This window comes from Phaseolus vulgaris, unplaced genomic scaffold (assembly GCF_000499845.2).
Source record: "Phaseolus vulgaris cultivar G19833 unplaced genomic scaffold, P. vulgaris v2.0 scaffold_279, whole genome shotgun sequence".
Classification (NCBI taxonomy): domain Eukaryota; kingdom Viridiplantae; phylum Streptophyta; class Magnoliopsida; order Fabales; family Fabaceae; genus Phaseolus; species Phaseolus vulgaris.
The window spans coordinates 8,367-22,671 of NW_027174196.1; the positions used below are offsets into that span (position 1 = coordinate 8,367).

Genomic DNA, 14,305 nt, shown 5'->3' on the forward strand with positions numbered 1-14,305 from the left:
AGTGAAGTTATGGTTTTTGTGCAATCTTGGTGGGGAATTGTCACAAATGCATAAAAAATGAGGTGTGAAAAGTTTGGTTGCAAAAGGAATTGATCTTGGTTGGGTTCTGGTTTAGCCAAGTTCGGTGGATTGGCCTTTTTTGTGTTGGTAGCAAAATTGGTGAATAAGTGAAGTTATGGTTTTTGTGCAATCTTGGTTGGGAATTTTCACAAATGCATCAAAAATGAGGTGTGAAAAGTTTGGTTGCAAAAGGAATTGATCTTGGTTGGGTTTTGGCCTAGCCAAGTTCGGTGGATTGGCTTTTTTTGCCTTGGTAGCAAAATTGGTGAATAAGTGAGGTTATGATTTTTATGCAATCTTGTTGGGGAATTGTCACAAATGCATAAAAAATCAGGTGTGAAAAGTTTGTGATCCTGCCTGTTGACCAAAACGCAAGAGCCTTGCCTCGTCAAATCTGGATCGACTTTGCGCCGTGTTAGCTTTCGTCCTTCACCTTGATTCACCTCAAGAACCTGCAAAAGACAGAACGGCGCCGCTGCGGCCGATCACGCTCCGACGCCCAAGTCAGCGACTGAACCACCAAAATACTAAGAGAAAACTAAGAACTTCTGGAACCGTGCAAAATTCTCTCTCAGCGTACTCAAGTTGTCACAAGCGTAAAAGAAATATTCTAAAACGCGCGTACCTCAAAAGTTCGTTAGGATCCCTTATATACCTGTGCATTTTCTCTCTCCTGACAGTTACACATCTGAATACGTGGCTCGTATCCAGCTGAACACGTGTCACCACCTGGAGCATCCTTGACTTGGGCGCCACTTCTTACTCTTCAGGCTTTCGGCTAAGTTACTTATGCATGAAACAACTCAGCGCATAACTGCCTTGGAGCGTGATCTCTTCTGCGTGGCGAGTACGGGTGCCTTCATACACACCTTCCCTGTGGTCTCGCTGGCCGCCTTCATTATCTACTTCACTTGCTTCATCGTGCATGCTCGGGTAAGCTGTTCCTCGACCTCAACCTCTGGCTAGCAAGGGAATGACCATCTGACGACTTCATCCTCTGCTTCGAAGGCCTGGAACAAACCTCCCTGATCCTTCGGCGATGTCTTCCTTTCGGCGATCTCTGATCACTTGGTCGTCTAGGTTCGCACCCGACGACTTTATCACAAACCTGGTGACCGCCGGTTTAGGTATGCTAGAGATCGAAGCACGCCAACTTAAGGACTGGCGACTACACGAGCCCCCCGACTTCCTTCCCTTCTCCCAACCAGGAGCCCTGCTCAACACGCCTACGTAATAGCTTGCTGCCACGTCATCACTTCCGACTACCTGGGCGGTACACAAGCACCCCAGTCTTAAGCGAAGACTTGTCCAGCGAAAAGACTAAGAGGTCACGTCATTGCCGATCTACGTGGCGCTGGCGTAGAATTCCAAACGTTCGTACCCTCTGCTTTTCTGACGCTCCACCAAACACCTTTTTCCAATCCCTCGACACGTGGCCTCATCAACGGTCATTTTCAGCTGTCATTTGCGCTTCCAAAAACGTTTGAAAAACCCTTAAACCCTTTCATTTTTTACTGTTTCATCATGTCTTTGCCCTCTCAAAACGCTCTGAGTTTTCTCTCTTTTACTTCTTTTGTTGATACTTGCTGCATTTTAACCGATTCGCATCATCCTTTATCTGTCTGGTGCATATGTTGTGGGTTGTTTCTTCTTCTTCTCCCTTTTCATAACTTAGGGTTTCGTCGTCCATTACTTTCATCACAACGAACTCTCGTTCGTTCGTTTTTCATCCTTCGTCTTCAATCGAGTCGATCTCTACAACCTTCGTTCATCTTTCTTTTTTGCTTTTCCTTTGCAGTTCCCGCGATGGCTCGTACAAAAACCACCGCGAATCCTCCTCCTTCATCATGAAACCCTCCATCCCAAGCGCATAACCTACCGCGAGCATTTGGTGCTCCCTCTTCCCAGGCTGAGAGGCTTGCAACCTCTCGTCCCAACCTTGCTCAGGCAACTCCACCAGTCGCCGGAGGAGCCCCCATTCCCACTCCAGACTACAAGAAACTTTACCCGTGGGCCACCCCAACTTTGCTGAAGGAGACCTCTTTAGTAAACTCTACGTTGGTGGTGCTACGGCTGAAGAAAGGGGACGAACCCGACCTCTCATTCCACAAGGAGCACGACGACAAACTGATGGTGCTGCCTTGCCCTCCTGACGTGCCAATCTGCGCGGATGACAAGGGGAACAACGGCGAGTTGTTCTGCTTCATTTACACTACTCTCTTCAAGAAGGTGAAACTTAGGCTTCCCTTCACCCGTTTTGAACGGGAACTATTAACTGAGCTCAACATCGCCGCTGCCCAGTTCCATCCCAACAGTTGGGCATTCGTGCGGGCATTCCAAATTATGTGCGCGCATTTGGGACTACCGGCCTCGTTAGACGTCTTCCTTTTCCTGTTCGAGGCCAAGAATCCTGGAGATCGCCCCTGGGTGAGCTTAAACGGGATTGCTGGGAGATCGATCCTCTCTATCTTCCAGCAATCTTACAAAGATTGGAAGGGAAAGTTTGTCCAAGTGTGCCAAAACGCTCAAGACCCTTCGCTGCTCGATGGCTTCCCCTTGTACTGGGTAAACAAGGGAAGTAAGGACTCTAAAGAAAACTTCAGAAGGCCAAGAAGTCCTGACAACATGGGCGAGTTGGACAGGGACCTATGCCTTTTCTGGAAGAGCGTAGCGGCTGCTAACATCACCTTTCCCACCTCCGCAATAATCTCCTTCGAGTTCCTCGAGGACCAACTCGAAGCTCACATAGGTTAGTACTTACCTCGACATTTTAGGTTCTCGTCTTGCCTTTATTGGGCGTCCTGCTTGTTGCGCACTGGACTTGGTTTTTATTTCATGCACCATTTTTTTTATATCCTTCGCACACATACTTGTATATTTCACCTTTGCCTTCGCGCTTACTTGTATATTTTTGCACTGTGCAGATCTCATGTTGGGAAAGGCAAGTTAGCTGAACTGAGGGCGCTCGCCCGAACCCACAAACTGGCCTCGGGTTCTCAAACCGTGCCTAACTCGGTGGTGGAGATCGTTGCTGCCCAGGGGAGATCGCCCCTCAAGGCCCAGCTCCTCCCGAGGCACTGCCCGCCCCTCAACGAAAAAAGCTCATCTTGAGGAAACCAGAGAGAAAAACTCCTCAAGTGGTCCAAGAAGATGAAGAAGAGGATGACGAGGCGACTGAGGACGGCCTTGTCACCAAAAGGAAGAGGGTGGCACCTTCTTCTCCACCCACTCTCCCAACACCAACTCCGCCCTCTCCCCCGGCTCCAACACCGCCGGTCCAAGCAGTACCCTTGGCAGCTGCGCTTCCTACGGTTGAGGGCAACAAGCCTAACTTCCTGGAGAACCCTCATAGGGCCTCCACGCCATTCGTATCTGCTGGAGAGGGTCCTCCTTCTACTGCCTCAATCGCTGAAGCTGCACCAGGTGGGGATGAAGGCGCCCATAACTCACCCATACTCATAACCGAGTCCCCCTCTTCACCACCACGCCAGGAAACCCAACCTCATCAACCAATTCAAGAGGGTGGCGGTGAGAGTCAGCACCAGGCTTCTTCAGCACCTCCACCAACAGCAGCTGCAAGCCTTCCCCTCGCAGTCAGAGAAATCTGGGGGCCCTTTACAGCTAAACTCAAAATGACGGCGGAGGACCTCCCCTCCATCATAACAAGAGCTGTGGAGAGCTCCAGCAAAAAACTTCAGGGCGATATCTCCACACTTCAAGAGGAGAATCGCCTGATAAGGATCGAGGCGGAAAAGCTATCCTGCAACCTCATGATGGCGGAGATCGATCACTTAAGGGTGGAGGATGCCATGAGTGTCGAGCTGAGGGTTGCGCGCAAGGAGGCCTCTGATCTGCGCAGAAGCTGCATCTCTTAGCTCAAGAGAAAATCGAGCTGGAGAGCAAGTTGGTGCCTTACAGGCTCAAGGTGGCCAACTTGGAGGCATCGATGAAAGCGGATGCAACCAAGGTGGAGAACCTTGAGAAGAGATCGGCTGATCGGGAGGTTCTCCTTGGAAGGGTTGAGAGGGAGAGGGACGACGTCGTGGACGAGCTCGCCAAGGCTCGAGAGGAAAATGAAAAGATTGCTGCAGAGCTGGCCCAGGCGCGGGGCGAAGGCAAGAAGGTTGCTGATGACCTCGCTCAGACTCGTAGGGAAACAGAAGAACTGAAGAAGCGAGCTGACGAGCTGAAACAGCAAACCGAGGGGCTCAAGCAACAAAACGAAGAGCTTGAACTGAGCTCCGCCCAAGTTCTTGCCGCCGGATTCGACGCCGCCCTGGAGCAAGTCGCCTGCCAATACCCCGAGCTCGACCTCTCCATGGTGTCGATTTGTAACGAAGTGGTGGATGGAAAGATCGTTCCTTCTGAAGATTAGCTGCTTCCCTCCATCACTTATTAGCCTATTACCTTTTGCACGACCTTTACTTGTAATTTTCTTTTCTTTGTATTCGAACTGGCACAGCTTTATTATAAATTTTTCCGCTTCCACATGTGGTCTTTCTGTTTACTTTGCTTCTCCTTGTATTAACTTAGCGATTCTGCGGGCGCAACCGTTTACTTACTGCTTCAAACTCGATCAAACTATCAACTTTCGAACGATAGCATTCTAATAACTTGTGAACTTAAGGCAACGAGCTTCAGCGTGAAACTACTTACTTAAACAACAAGTTTCAATCCAACTGATAGTTTAATACATAGTCCGCCTGATCTGCTCCATCAAAATGGGCCCTTACTCTTGCCATCGCCTGAATCTCCTCTGATCGCCATCGGGTCCCGGCGATGTAAGCCTCTTTTTACCTTCATAACTTGGCTATTGTTCCCTCATCTGGGGTAGAGGCGCTTTTCGGATCCTTCTCTACCTCCCTGAGTTTCAGAACAATAAGCCGGATAGCTAGGCGTTCTCTTCGAACCTACCTTAGCCCTCCTTTAAACTTCTTCCACCCTCCACACCCTACCTGAACTCGTTCGAGATGAGAAGGATTTTATCTTGCCTGAACTCGCTCGACGGCGAGAAGGTCTTTACCTAGCCTGAACTCGCTCGACGGCGAGAAGGTCTTTATCTTGCCTGAACTCGCTCGACGGCGAGAAGGTCTTTATCTCGCCTGAACTCGCTCGACAGCGAGAAGGTCTTTATCTGATGCCTCTACTTTGCCCAGGGATTATATCTCCTCTTCCCTGGATGCACTGAGGACTTTTAACTTGTTCTCGCCTGCACTCGCACAAAGTTGAGGAGGTCTTTATCTGGTGCCTCAACTTGCCCAGGGTGTACATCTCCTCCCCCCTGGATGCACTGAGGACTTTTAACTTGTTCTCGCCTGCACTCGCACAAAGTCGAGGAGGTCTTTATCTGGTGCCTCAACTTGCCCAGGGTGTACATCTCCTCCCCCCTGGATGCACTGAGGACATTATCTCTTTCTCGCCTCAGGACGCGCGAGGGCGTTGAGGTCTTTTAAACGTTGCTGGTGCCTCCGACCGCCGAATGACGATGAGGACTTTTAACTTTAACTGATGCCGCCAATCGTCGAAAAGCGATGTGGACTTTTAACTTTAACTAATGCCGCCAATCGCCGAAAAGCAATGGGGACTTAAAAACTTTTTAGAAAGCATGCAGCATAACTTCAAACTTGCCTTAAATCACATATGAGTGACAAGGTCTTTTTCCAAAACTTTCGTAACAACAACAAGCATGCAATCTAAAACACTTTAAACTTTGAAAACTCTTCTTTATTGGGTGGCCTCATTAAAAACCCTCCTTAGGGAAAAAAGAGTGCCCCCTTCAAACTGTTTTAACAGAAAGCTTGCAAAACTCTTCGTGTTTGTTTTTACTTACAAAGCTTTTAACTGTAATATAACTTGAGGTGCGTGGAGTTCCAAGTGCGAGGAATCGCCCCTCCTTCCAATGTTTCTAAGCGGTAGGCGCCGTTCCCGAGCACCTCGGTTATTCTGAACGGTCCCGTCCACTTAGGCGACAACTTGTTCTCCATCTCGTACTGGTGGGCCTTCCTCATCACCAGTACGCCTTCTTTAAATTGCCTTGGCATCACCTTCGAGTTAGACCTTCGTTCAATCCTTCTTTTCACTGCCTCAGCTTTTACTCTCGCCTCCTCCCTGACCTCATCCAGCAAATCCAGATTCAGCCTTCTTTCCTCATTCAAGTCTTCCGCTACAAAGTTCTGGAATCTCGGCGAGCTCTCCTGGATTTCCACTGGAATCATTGCTTCGCCCAAACTATACGGGGTACCTCCTCAGCCCACGATCCCTTGGCTTTCTCTAGTCTTCTCTTCAAGCCTCTTGGCAATACCCGATTGGCGGACTCTACTTGGCCATCTGTCTGAGGGTGCTCAACGGATGCAAATACCTGTTGAATTCCCACCTCTTCGCACAGCTTCTTCAATAGGTGACTTGCAAACTGAGTTCCGTTGTCCGAAACCAGGCACTTAGGCACACCAAACCGGCACACGATGTTTTTCCACACAAAGCTCTCGATCTTGTGTGCGGTGATCTGGGCTACTGGTTCTGCTTCGATCCACTTGGTGAAATATTCAATTGCCACCACCAAGTACTTCATCTGCCTGATCGCCAATGGGAAAGGTCCCAGAATGTCGATCCCCCACGTACGAAACGGCCAAGGGCTGTAAATCGACTTCAACTCTTCGGGAGGCGCTTTGTGCCAATCGGCGTGCTGCTGACATTGCTTGCAACACTGTGCATACTTCTTGCAGTCCTCCCTCATTGTTGGCCAGTAGTAACCTGCACGGAGGGTTCTCGCGGCCAGAGCTCGACCCCCGACGTGACTTCCGCATATCCCTTCATGGAGCTCGGCCATGATTCTTGTACATTTCTCTCCGTGCACAAATTCTAGGAGTGGGTGTGTGAACCCAAACCTATTCAACTCGCCATCAATCATTGTGAACTTGCTGGAGTTTTTCTTTACCTTCCTAGCCTCCGTCGGATCCAGCGGGAGAAGGCCATCTGCCAGGCATCGCTGGTAATGTGTTATCCAAGTGTCTGGCTCATGCGTAGCACAGACCTGCGTCATGTTCACCCTCTCCCCCCGACATGCTCTTATTCTCGGCGATCTCAAGGTTTCCTGAGTCAAAGACCGGTGAATCCTCGCCGCTTTCTCCGTCGATTTGCTCTTTTGAAGAACCAGGTGGTCTGCCACAAATGCCCTAGGCGTGTTCAGAGTTTCTTGAATCACCATCCTCTGTCTACCCCCCTTGCCCGAACTGGCGAGCTTAGCTAGCAAGTCAGCTCGGGCATTCTGCTCTCTGGGCACATGCACCACTTCAAAGGAGACAAAGGAACTCTTCAATTCCTGCACATACTCCAGGTAAGCTGCCATTTGTGGATCCTTGGCCTAGAACTCCCCTGTTACTTGTCCCGTGACCAACAGCGAGTCACTCTTAGCCATTAGCACCCTAGCTCCCATCTCCTTGGCCAGCAAGATTCCAGTGATCAGCGCCTCATATTCTGCTTGATTGTTGCTGGCTTTAAAGGCAAACCTCAGGGACTGCTCAATCAGCACACCGTTGGGCCCTTCTAGGATGACTCCAGCACCGTTACCCTGCTGGTTCGACGATCCGTCCACCGAGAGCACCCAACGGAAATCATCCCCCCCAACTCGCGCTGCTTCTGACGAGAGCTCGACCACAAAATCAGCGAAAATCTGCCCCTTGATCGGACCTCGGGGCTCATACTTGATATCGAACTCCGACAGCTCCACCGCCCACTTCACCATCCTCCCAACTACATCAGGCTTCTTCAGAACCTTCTGGATGGGCAAGTCGGTCATCACCAGTATTGTAAAACTGTGAAAATAGTGGCGCAACCTCCTCGCCGAAAATACCACAGCCAGCGCGGCTTTCTCCAAGGCCTGATACCTCACCTCCGGGCCCTGCAGCACCTTGCTGACAAAGTAAATAGGCTTCTGAGCCTGGTCCTAGTCTTGGGCGAGCACCGCACTCACCGCCCTCTCAGTTACAGCAAAATACAACTTTAGAGGGGTTCCCACCAACGGTTTGCACAAAACCGGCGGGCTCGCCAGGTACTCTTTAAGCTTGACGAAGGCCTCTTCACACTCCTTCGTCCAGGCAAACTTGTTGTTCCGGCTTAAACACTGAAAGTACGGATGGCCTTTCTCTCCGCTAGCCGATACGAAACGAGACAAGGCGGCCATCCAACCTGTAAGTTGCTGCACCTCCTTCACGGTAGCCGGGCTCCTCATCGCCAAGATGGCAGCACACTTATCAGGATTGGCCTCTATTCCTCTTTCAGTTAAGAGAAATCCCAAGAACTTCCCTGCCTCCACGCCAAAAATGCACTTCTCGGGGTTCAGCTTTAACCTGGACTTGGCGATTGTGGTGAACAACTCTTCCAAGTCCGCAACGTGCTTGCTCTTCTCCGGCGAGGTCACGACCATATTATCCACGTACGCTTGCACATTCCTCTGCAGCATTGGTGCAAGTACCCTATCCATTAACCTTTGGTACGTGGCCCCCGCGTTCTTCAGCCCAAAGGTCATCACCTTGTAGCAATAGCACGATCTCTCGGTCATGAAGGCGGTCTTCTCTTCATCAATGGGATGCATCTTTATCTGGTTGTACCCCGAGAAGGCGTCCAGGAAACTCAGCAACTTGCACCCTGCAGCACTGTCAACCAGGGCGTCTATGCTTGGCAAAGGATATGAATCCTTTGGGCAAGCCTTGTTTAGGTCAGTGAAATCGACGCACATGCGCCACTTCCCGTTGCTTTTCTTTACCAGTACGACATTGGCCAGCCACTCAGGGTACTGGACTTCCCTGATATGGCCTACGGCGAGGAGCTTCTGTGTTTCATCCCTGATCGCCTGTCTTCTCTCCTCGTTGAACTTCCTTCTTCTCTGTCGCACTGGTCTGACCTGGTTGTCCATTGCTAGATAGTGGCACAAGAAGTCGGGGTCGATTCCCGACATGTCTGAAGCAGACCATGCAAAAGCATCCAGATGCCGCTCTATCACCTCGGCGATCTGGTCTTGGTGCTCAGCCTCCAAGGATCTTCCCAGCTTGAAGACCTTTCCCCCGATCTCCCTTTCGAGCCATTCCTCGACGGGTTTGGGTCTAGCTTCCCTGGCGATCACCGCCACCGCCCTGGCGATTCCCAGCTCCCTCGCTTCCTCTGGGCGGTTCCTCGCCTCTTCTTCCCGATCGGCGTTCTCTCCCTCAGCCTCAGCATGTAGCCTAACATCAGTAAACGTGGCGGGGTGAGCCCTGATCAGTGCCTCGCAGAAAGGTCCCGGCAGCACGCCCTTTTTGAAGGCGTATACCAGCATCTCTTCGTCCTTGGTTGGCGAGCGGACCATCTGCGCTCCGAAGCGATTCAAGTAGTCCCTGAGGGACTCTCCCTGGTACTGCCTTATGTCGAACAGATCATAAGACACCCTAGGCGGCGCCTTGTTCACTATGTACTGATCGACGAAAAGCTTCGAAAACTGCTGGAAATTGGTTATGTGACCTGTAGGCAGGCTCACAAACCATTCCAGCGCTGTTCCCTGGAGCGTGCTCACAAACATCTTGCAATACACAACATCCGAGCCTTCTGACAGCATCATCTGCGTGTGGAACGTGGTGAGATGTGCCTCAGGATCCTGCACGCCGGTGAAAGTAGCCTTCACGGGTACCACACTCGCAGGGATAGGCGTGTCTGTGATCGCCTGAGCAAAAGGCATGGGGAAAACGCGAGGTGGCGACGACGGTGCGACCTCTTCAACGACTGGGCGCCCTCTCTGCTCCTGAAGAGCTTGGCGCAATTCCTCAGTCACCTTGCTGAGCTCTTTGTTCCTGGCCTGAGAGGCGACTAGGTCCTCATGCATCTTTGCCTGCTCTATGCGCGAGGCTTCCACATTCGCCTGCAGCGCACGCATAATCTCCACCATCTACGCCATAGTCATGGCGCCTTCAGCAGCAACTGGCACAACTGGTCTTGAACGGTTGCTTCTCATCTTTCTCATGAAAACTTAGCAGATCACCACGAGCGACGAACAAAACCTCCTTCAGCAACGATCGATCCAGCAATCAATCGGTCAGAACTTCGTAAACTCCACAGAAGTTCAAGAACACAATCTCAATCAGCAAAAACCTTCGCGGAAACTTGCAACTTCACTACAAACCACCGCTTCTCCACCAAAACCTCTTATTCACCAGTCGAAAATCCGAACGAACGACGAAGGTTCGATCTCACCGATTAAAACTCGCGTAAACGGCGAAAGACTTCACCTCACCGAACAAGAACTTACACAAACGGGGAAAAACCTCAATTCTCCGAACAAAACTTCAACGAACGGTGGAAAACACGAATCTACCGAACAAAGCTTGAATGAACGGCGGAAAATGGTTGCACCAGCACACAACCACACAGAAACTGCAGAAACTCCAAGAACTCACGCTGTGGATGGGGACAGGTTTTACACGGCCCCACGGTGGGCGCCTGAAGATCCTGCCTGTTGACCAAAACGCAAGAGCCTTGCCTTGTCAAATCTGGATCGACTTTGTGCCGTGTTAGCTTCCGTCCTTCACCTTGATTCACCTCAAGAACCTGCAAAAGACAGAACGGCGCCGCTGCGGCCGATCACGCTCCGACGCCCAAGTCAACGACTGAACCACCAAAATACTAAGAGAAAACTAAGAACTTCTAGAACCGTGCAAAATTCTCTCTCAGCGTACTCAAGTTGTCACAAGCGTAAAAGAAGTATTCTAAAACGCGCGTACCTCAAAAGTTCGTTAGGATCCCTTATATACCTGTGCATTTTCTCTCTCCTGACAGTTACACATCTGAATACGTGGCTCGTATCCAGCTGAACACGTGTCACCACCTGGAGCATCCTTGACTTGGGCGCCACTTCTTACTCTTCAGGCTTTCGGCTAAGTTACTTATGCATGAAACAACTCAGCGCATAACTGCCTTGGAGCGTGATCTCTTCTGCGTGGCGAGTACGGGTGCCTTCATACACACCTTCCCTGTGGTCTCACCGGCCGCCTTCATTATCTACTTCACTTGCTTCATCGTGCATGCTCGGGTAAGCTGTTCCTCGACCTCAACCTCTGGCTAGCAAGGGAATGACCATCTGACGACTTCATCCTCTGCTTCGAAGGCCTGGAACAAAACCTCCCTGATCCTTCGGTGATGTCTTCCTTTCGGCGATCTCTGATCACTTGGTCGTCTAGGTTCGCACCCGGCGACTTTATCACAAACCTGGTGACCGCCGGTTTAGGTATGCTAGAGATCGGAGCACGCCAACTTAAGGACTGGCGACTACACGAGCCCCCCGACTTCCTTCCCTTCTGCCAGCCAGGAGCCCTGCTCAACACGCCTACGTAATAGCTTGCTACCACGTCATCACTTCCGACTACCTGGGCGGTACAGTTTGATTGCAAAAGGAATTGATCTTGGTTGGGTTTTGGCATAGCCAAGTTCGGTGGATTGACTTTTTTTGCCTTGGTAGCAAAATTGGTGAATAAGTGAAGTTATGATTTTTATGCAATCTTGTTGGGGAATTGTCACAAATGCATCAAAAATCAGGTGTGAAAAGTTTGGTTGCAAAAGGAATTGATCTTGGTTGGGTTTTAACTTAGCCATGTTCGGTGGATTGGCTTCTTTTGCCTTGGTAGCAAAATTGGTGAATAAGTAAAGTTATGGTTTTTGTGCAATCTTGGTGGGGAATTGTCGCAAATGCATAAAAAATAAGGTGTGAAAAGTTTGGTTGCAAAAGAAATTGATCTTGGTTGGGTTTTGGCTTTGCCAAGTTCGGTGGATTGCCTTTTTTTTACCTTGGTAGCAAAATTGGTGAATAAGTGAAGTTATGGTTTTTGTGCAATCTTGGTGGGGCATTGTCATAAATGCATAAAAAATGAGGTGTGAAAAGTTTGGTTACAAAAGGAATTGATCTAGATTGGGTTTTGGCTTAGCCAAGTTCGGTGGATCGGGTTTTTTGCCTTGGTAGCAAAATTGGTGAATAAGTGAAGTTATGGTTTTTTAGCAATCTTTGTGGGAAATTGTCACAAATGAATAAAAAATGAGGTGTGAAAAGTTTGGTTGCAAAAGAAATTGATCTTGGTTGGGTTGTGGCTTAGCCAAGTTCGGTGGATTGGCTTTTTTTGCCTTGGTAGCAAAATTGGTGAATAAGTGAAGTTATGGTTTTTTAGCAATCTTTGTGGGGAATTGTCACAAATGCATCAAAAATGAGGTGTGAAAAGTTTGGTTGCAAAAGGAATTGATCTTGGTTGTGTTCTGCCTTAGCCAAGTTCGGTGGATTGGCTTTTTTTGCCTTGGTAGCAAAATTGCTGAACAAGTGAAGTTATGGTTTATGTGCAATCATGGTGGGGAATTGTCACAAATACATAAAAAACGAGGTGTGAAAAGATTGGTTAAAAAAGGAATTGATCTTGGTCGGGTTTTGTCTTATTGAAGTTCGGTGGATTGGCTTTTTTTTCCTTGGCAGCAAAATTGGTGAATAAGTGAAGTTATGGTTTTTGTGCAATCTTGGTGGGGAATTGTCACAAATGCATAAAAAATGACGTGTGAAAAGTTTGGTTGCAAAAGGAATTGATCTTGGTTGGGTTTTGGCTTAGCCAAGTTCGGTGGATTGGCTTTTTTTGCCTTGGTAACAAAATTGGTGCATAAGTGAAGCTATGGTTTTTGTGCAATCTTGGTGGGGAATTGTCACAAATGCATAAAAAATGAGGTGTGCAAAGATTGGTTGGAAAAGGAATTGATCTTGGTTGGGTTTTGGGTTAGCCAAGTTCGGTGGATTGGCTTTTTGTGCCTTGATAACAAAATTGGTGAATAAGTAAGTTATGGTTGTTGTGCAATCTGGGTGGGGAATTGTCACAATTGCATAAAAATAAGGTGTGAAAATTTGGTTGCAAAAGGAATTGATCTTGGTTCAGTTTTGGCTTAGCCAAGTTCGGTGGATTGGCTTTTTTTGCCTTGGTAGAAAAATTGGTGAATAATTAAGTTATGGGTTTTCTGCAATCTTTGTGGGGAATTGTCACAAATGTATCAAAAGTTTGGTTGCAAAAGAAATTGATCTAGGTTGGGTTTTGGCTTAGCCATGTTCGGCGGATTGGCTTTTTTTGCCTTGGTAGCAAAATTGGTGAATAAGTGAAGTTATGGTTTTGTGCAATCTTGGTGGGGAATTGTCACAAATGTATAAAAAATGAAGTGTGATAAGTTTGGTTGCAAAAGGAGTGGATCTTGGTTAGGTTTTGGCTTAGTCAAGATCGGTGGATTTGCTTTTTTTGCCTTGGTAGCAAAATTGGTGAATAAATGAATTTATAGTTTTTGTGCAATCTTGGTGGGGAGTTGTCACAAATGCTTAAAAAATGAGGTGTGAAATGTTTGGTTGCAAAAGGAATTTATCTTGGTTGGGTTTTGGCTTAGCCAAATTCGGTGGATTGAGTTTTTTTGCCTTGGTAGCAAAATTGGTGAATAAGTGAAGTTATGGTTTTTGTGCAATCTTGGTGGGGAATTGTCACAAATGCATCAAAATTGAGGGATGAAAAGTTTGGTTCACAAGAAATTGATCATTGTTGGGTTTTAGCTTAGCCAAGTTCGGTGGATTGGCTTCTTTTGCCTTGGTAGCAAAATTGGTGAATAAGTAAAGTTATGGTTTTTGTGCAATCTTGGTGGGGAATTGTCGCAAATGCATAAAAAATAAGGTGTGAAAAGTTTGGTTGCAAAAGAAATTGATCTTGGTTGGGTTTTGGCTTTGCCAAGTTCGGTGGATTGCCTTTTTTTTACCTTGGTAGCAAAATTGGTGAATAAGTGAAGTTATGGTTTTTGTGCAATCTTGGTGGGGCATTGTCATAAATGCATAAAAAATGAGGTGTGAAAAGTTTGGTTACAAAAGGAATTGATCTAGATTGGGTTTTGGCTTAGCCAAGTTCGGTGGATCGGGTTTTTTGCCTTGGTAGCAAAATTGGTGAATAAGTGAAGTTATGGTTTTTTAGCAATCTTTGTGGGGAATTGTCACAAATGCATAAAAAATGAGGTGTGAAAAGTTTGGTTGCAAAAGAAATTGATCTTGGTTGGGTTGTGGCTTAGCCAAGTTCGGTGTATTGGCTTTTTTTGCCTTGGTAGCAAAATTGGTGAATAAGTGAAGTTATGGTTTTTTAGCAATCTTTGTGGGGAATTGTCACAAATGCATCAAAAATGAGGTGTGAAAAGTTTGGTTGCAAAAGGAATTGATCTTGGTTGGGTTCTGCCTTAG

General features: G+C 48.2%; 2 protein-coding genes across 2 annotated transcripts; both read left to right on the forward strand.

Annotated features, from left to right (window-relative positions):
* Nucleotides 1-2,685: 2,685 nt before the first annotated feature.
* LOC137817608 (vegetative cell wall protein gp1-like) lies at nucleotides 2,686-3,935 on the forward strand. The gene is made up of 2 exons (XM_068620885.1): nucleotides 2,686-2,809; nucleotides 3,100-3,935. Exons 1-2 carry the CDS (start codon nucleotides 2,686-2,688, stop codon nucleotides 3,933-3,935), a joined length of 960 nt encoding a protein of 319 aa, XP_068476986.1.
* Nucleotides 3,936-4,006: 71 nt separating this feature from the next.
* Nucleotides 4,007-4,435, forward strand: LOC137817609 (uncharacterized). The gene has a single exon (XM_068620886.1). The coding sequence runs from the start codon at nucleotides 4,007-4,009 to the stop codon at nucleotides 4,433-4,435; it is 429 nt and encodes a 142-aa protein (XP_068476987.1).
* The last annotated feature ends 9,870 nt before the right edge of the window (nucleotides 4,436-14,305 follow it).

Bases quoted from the DNA above. Each gene is read 5' to 3' on its own strand.
- LOC137817608 (XM_068620885.1), top strand. From the start codon at position 2,686: ATGGGCGAGTTGGACAGGGACCTATGCCTTTTCTGGAAGAGCGTAGCG. The intron at 2,810-3,099 runs GTTAGTACTTAC...GTTGCTGCCCAG, and splicing joins CCAACTCGAAGCTCACATAG to GGGAGATCGCCCCTCAAGGC.
- LOC137817609 (XM_068620886.1), top strand. From the start codon at position 4,007: ATGAAAGCGGATGCAACCAAGGTGGAGAACCTTGAGAAGAGATCGGCT.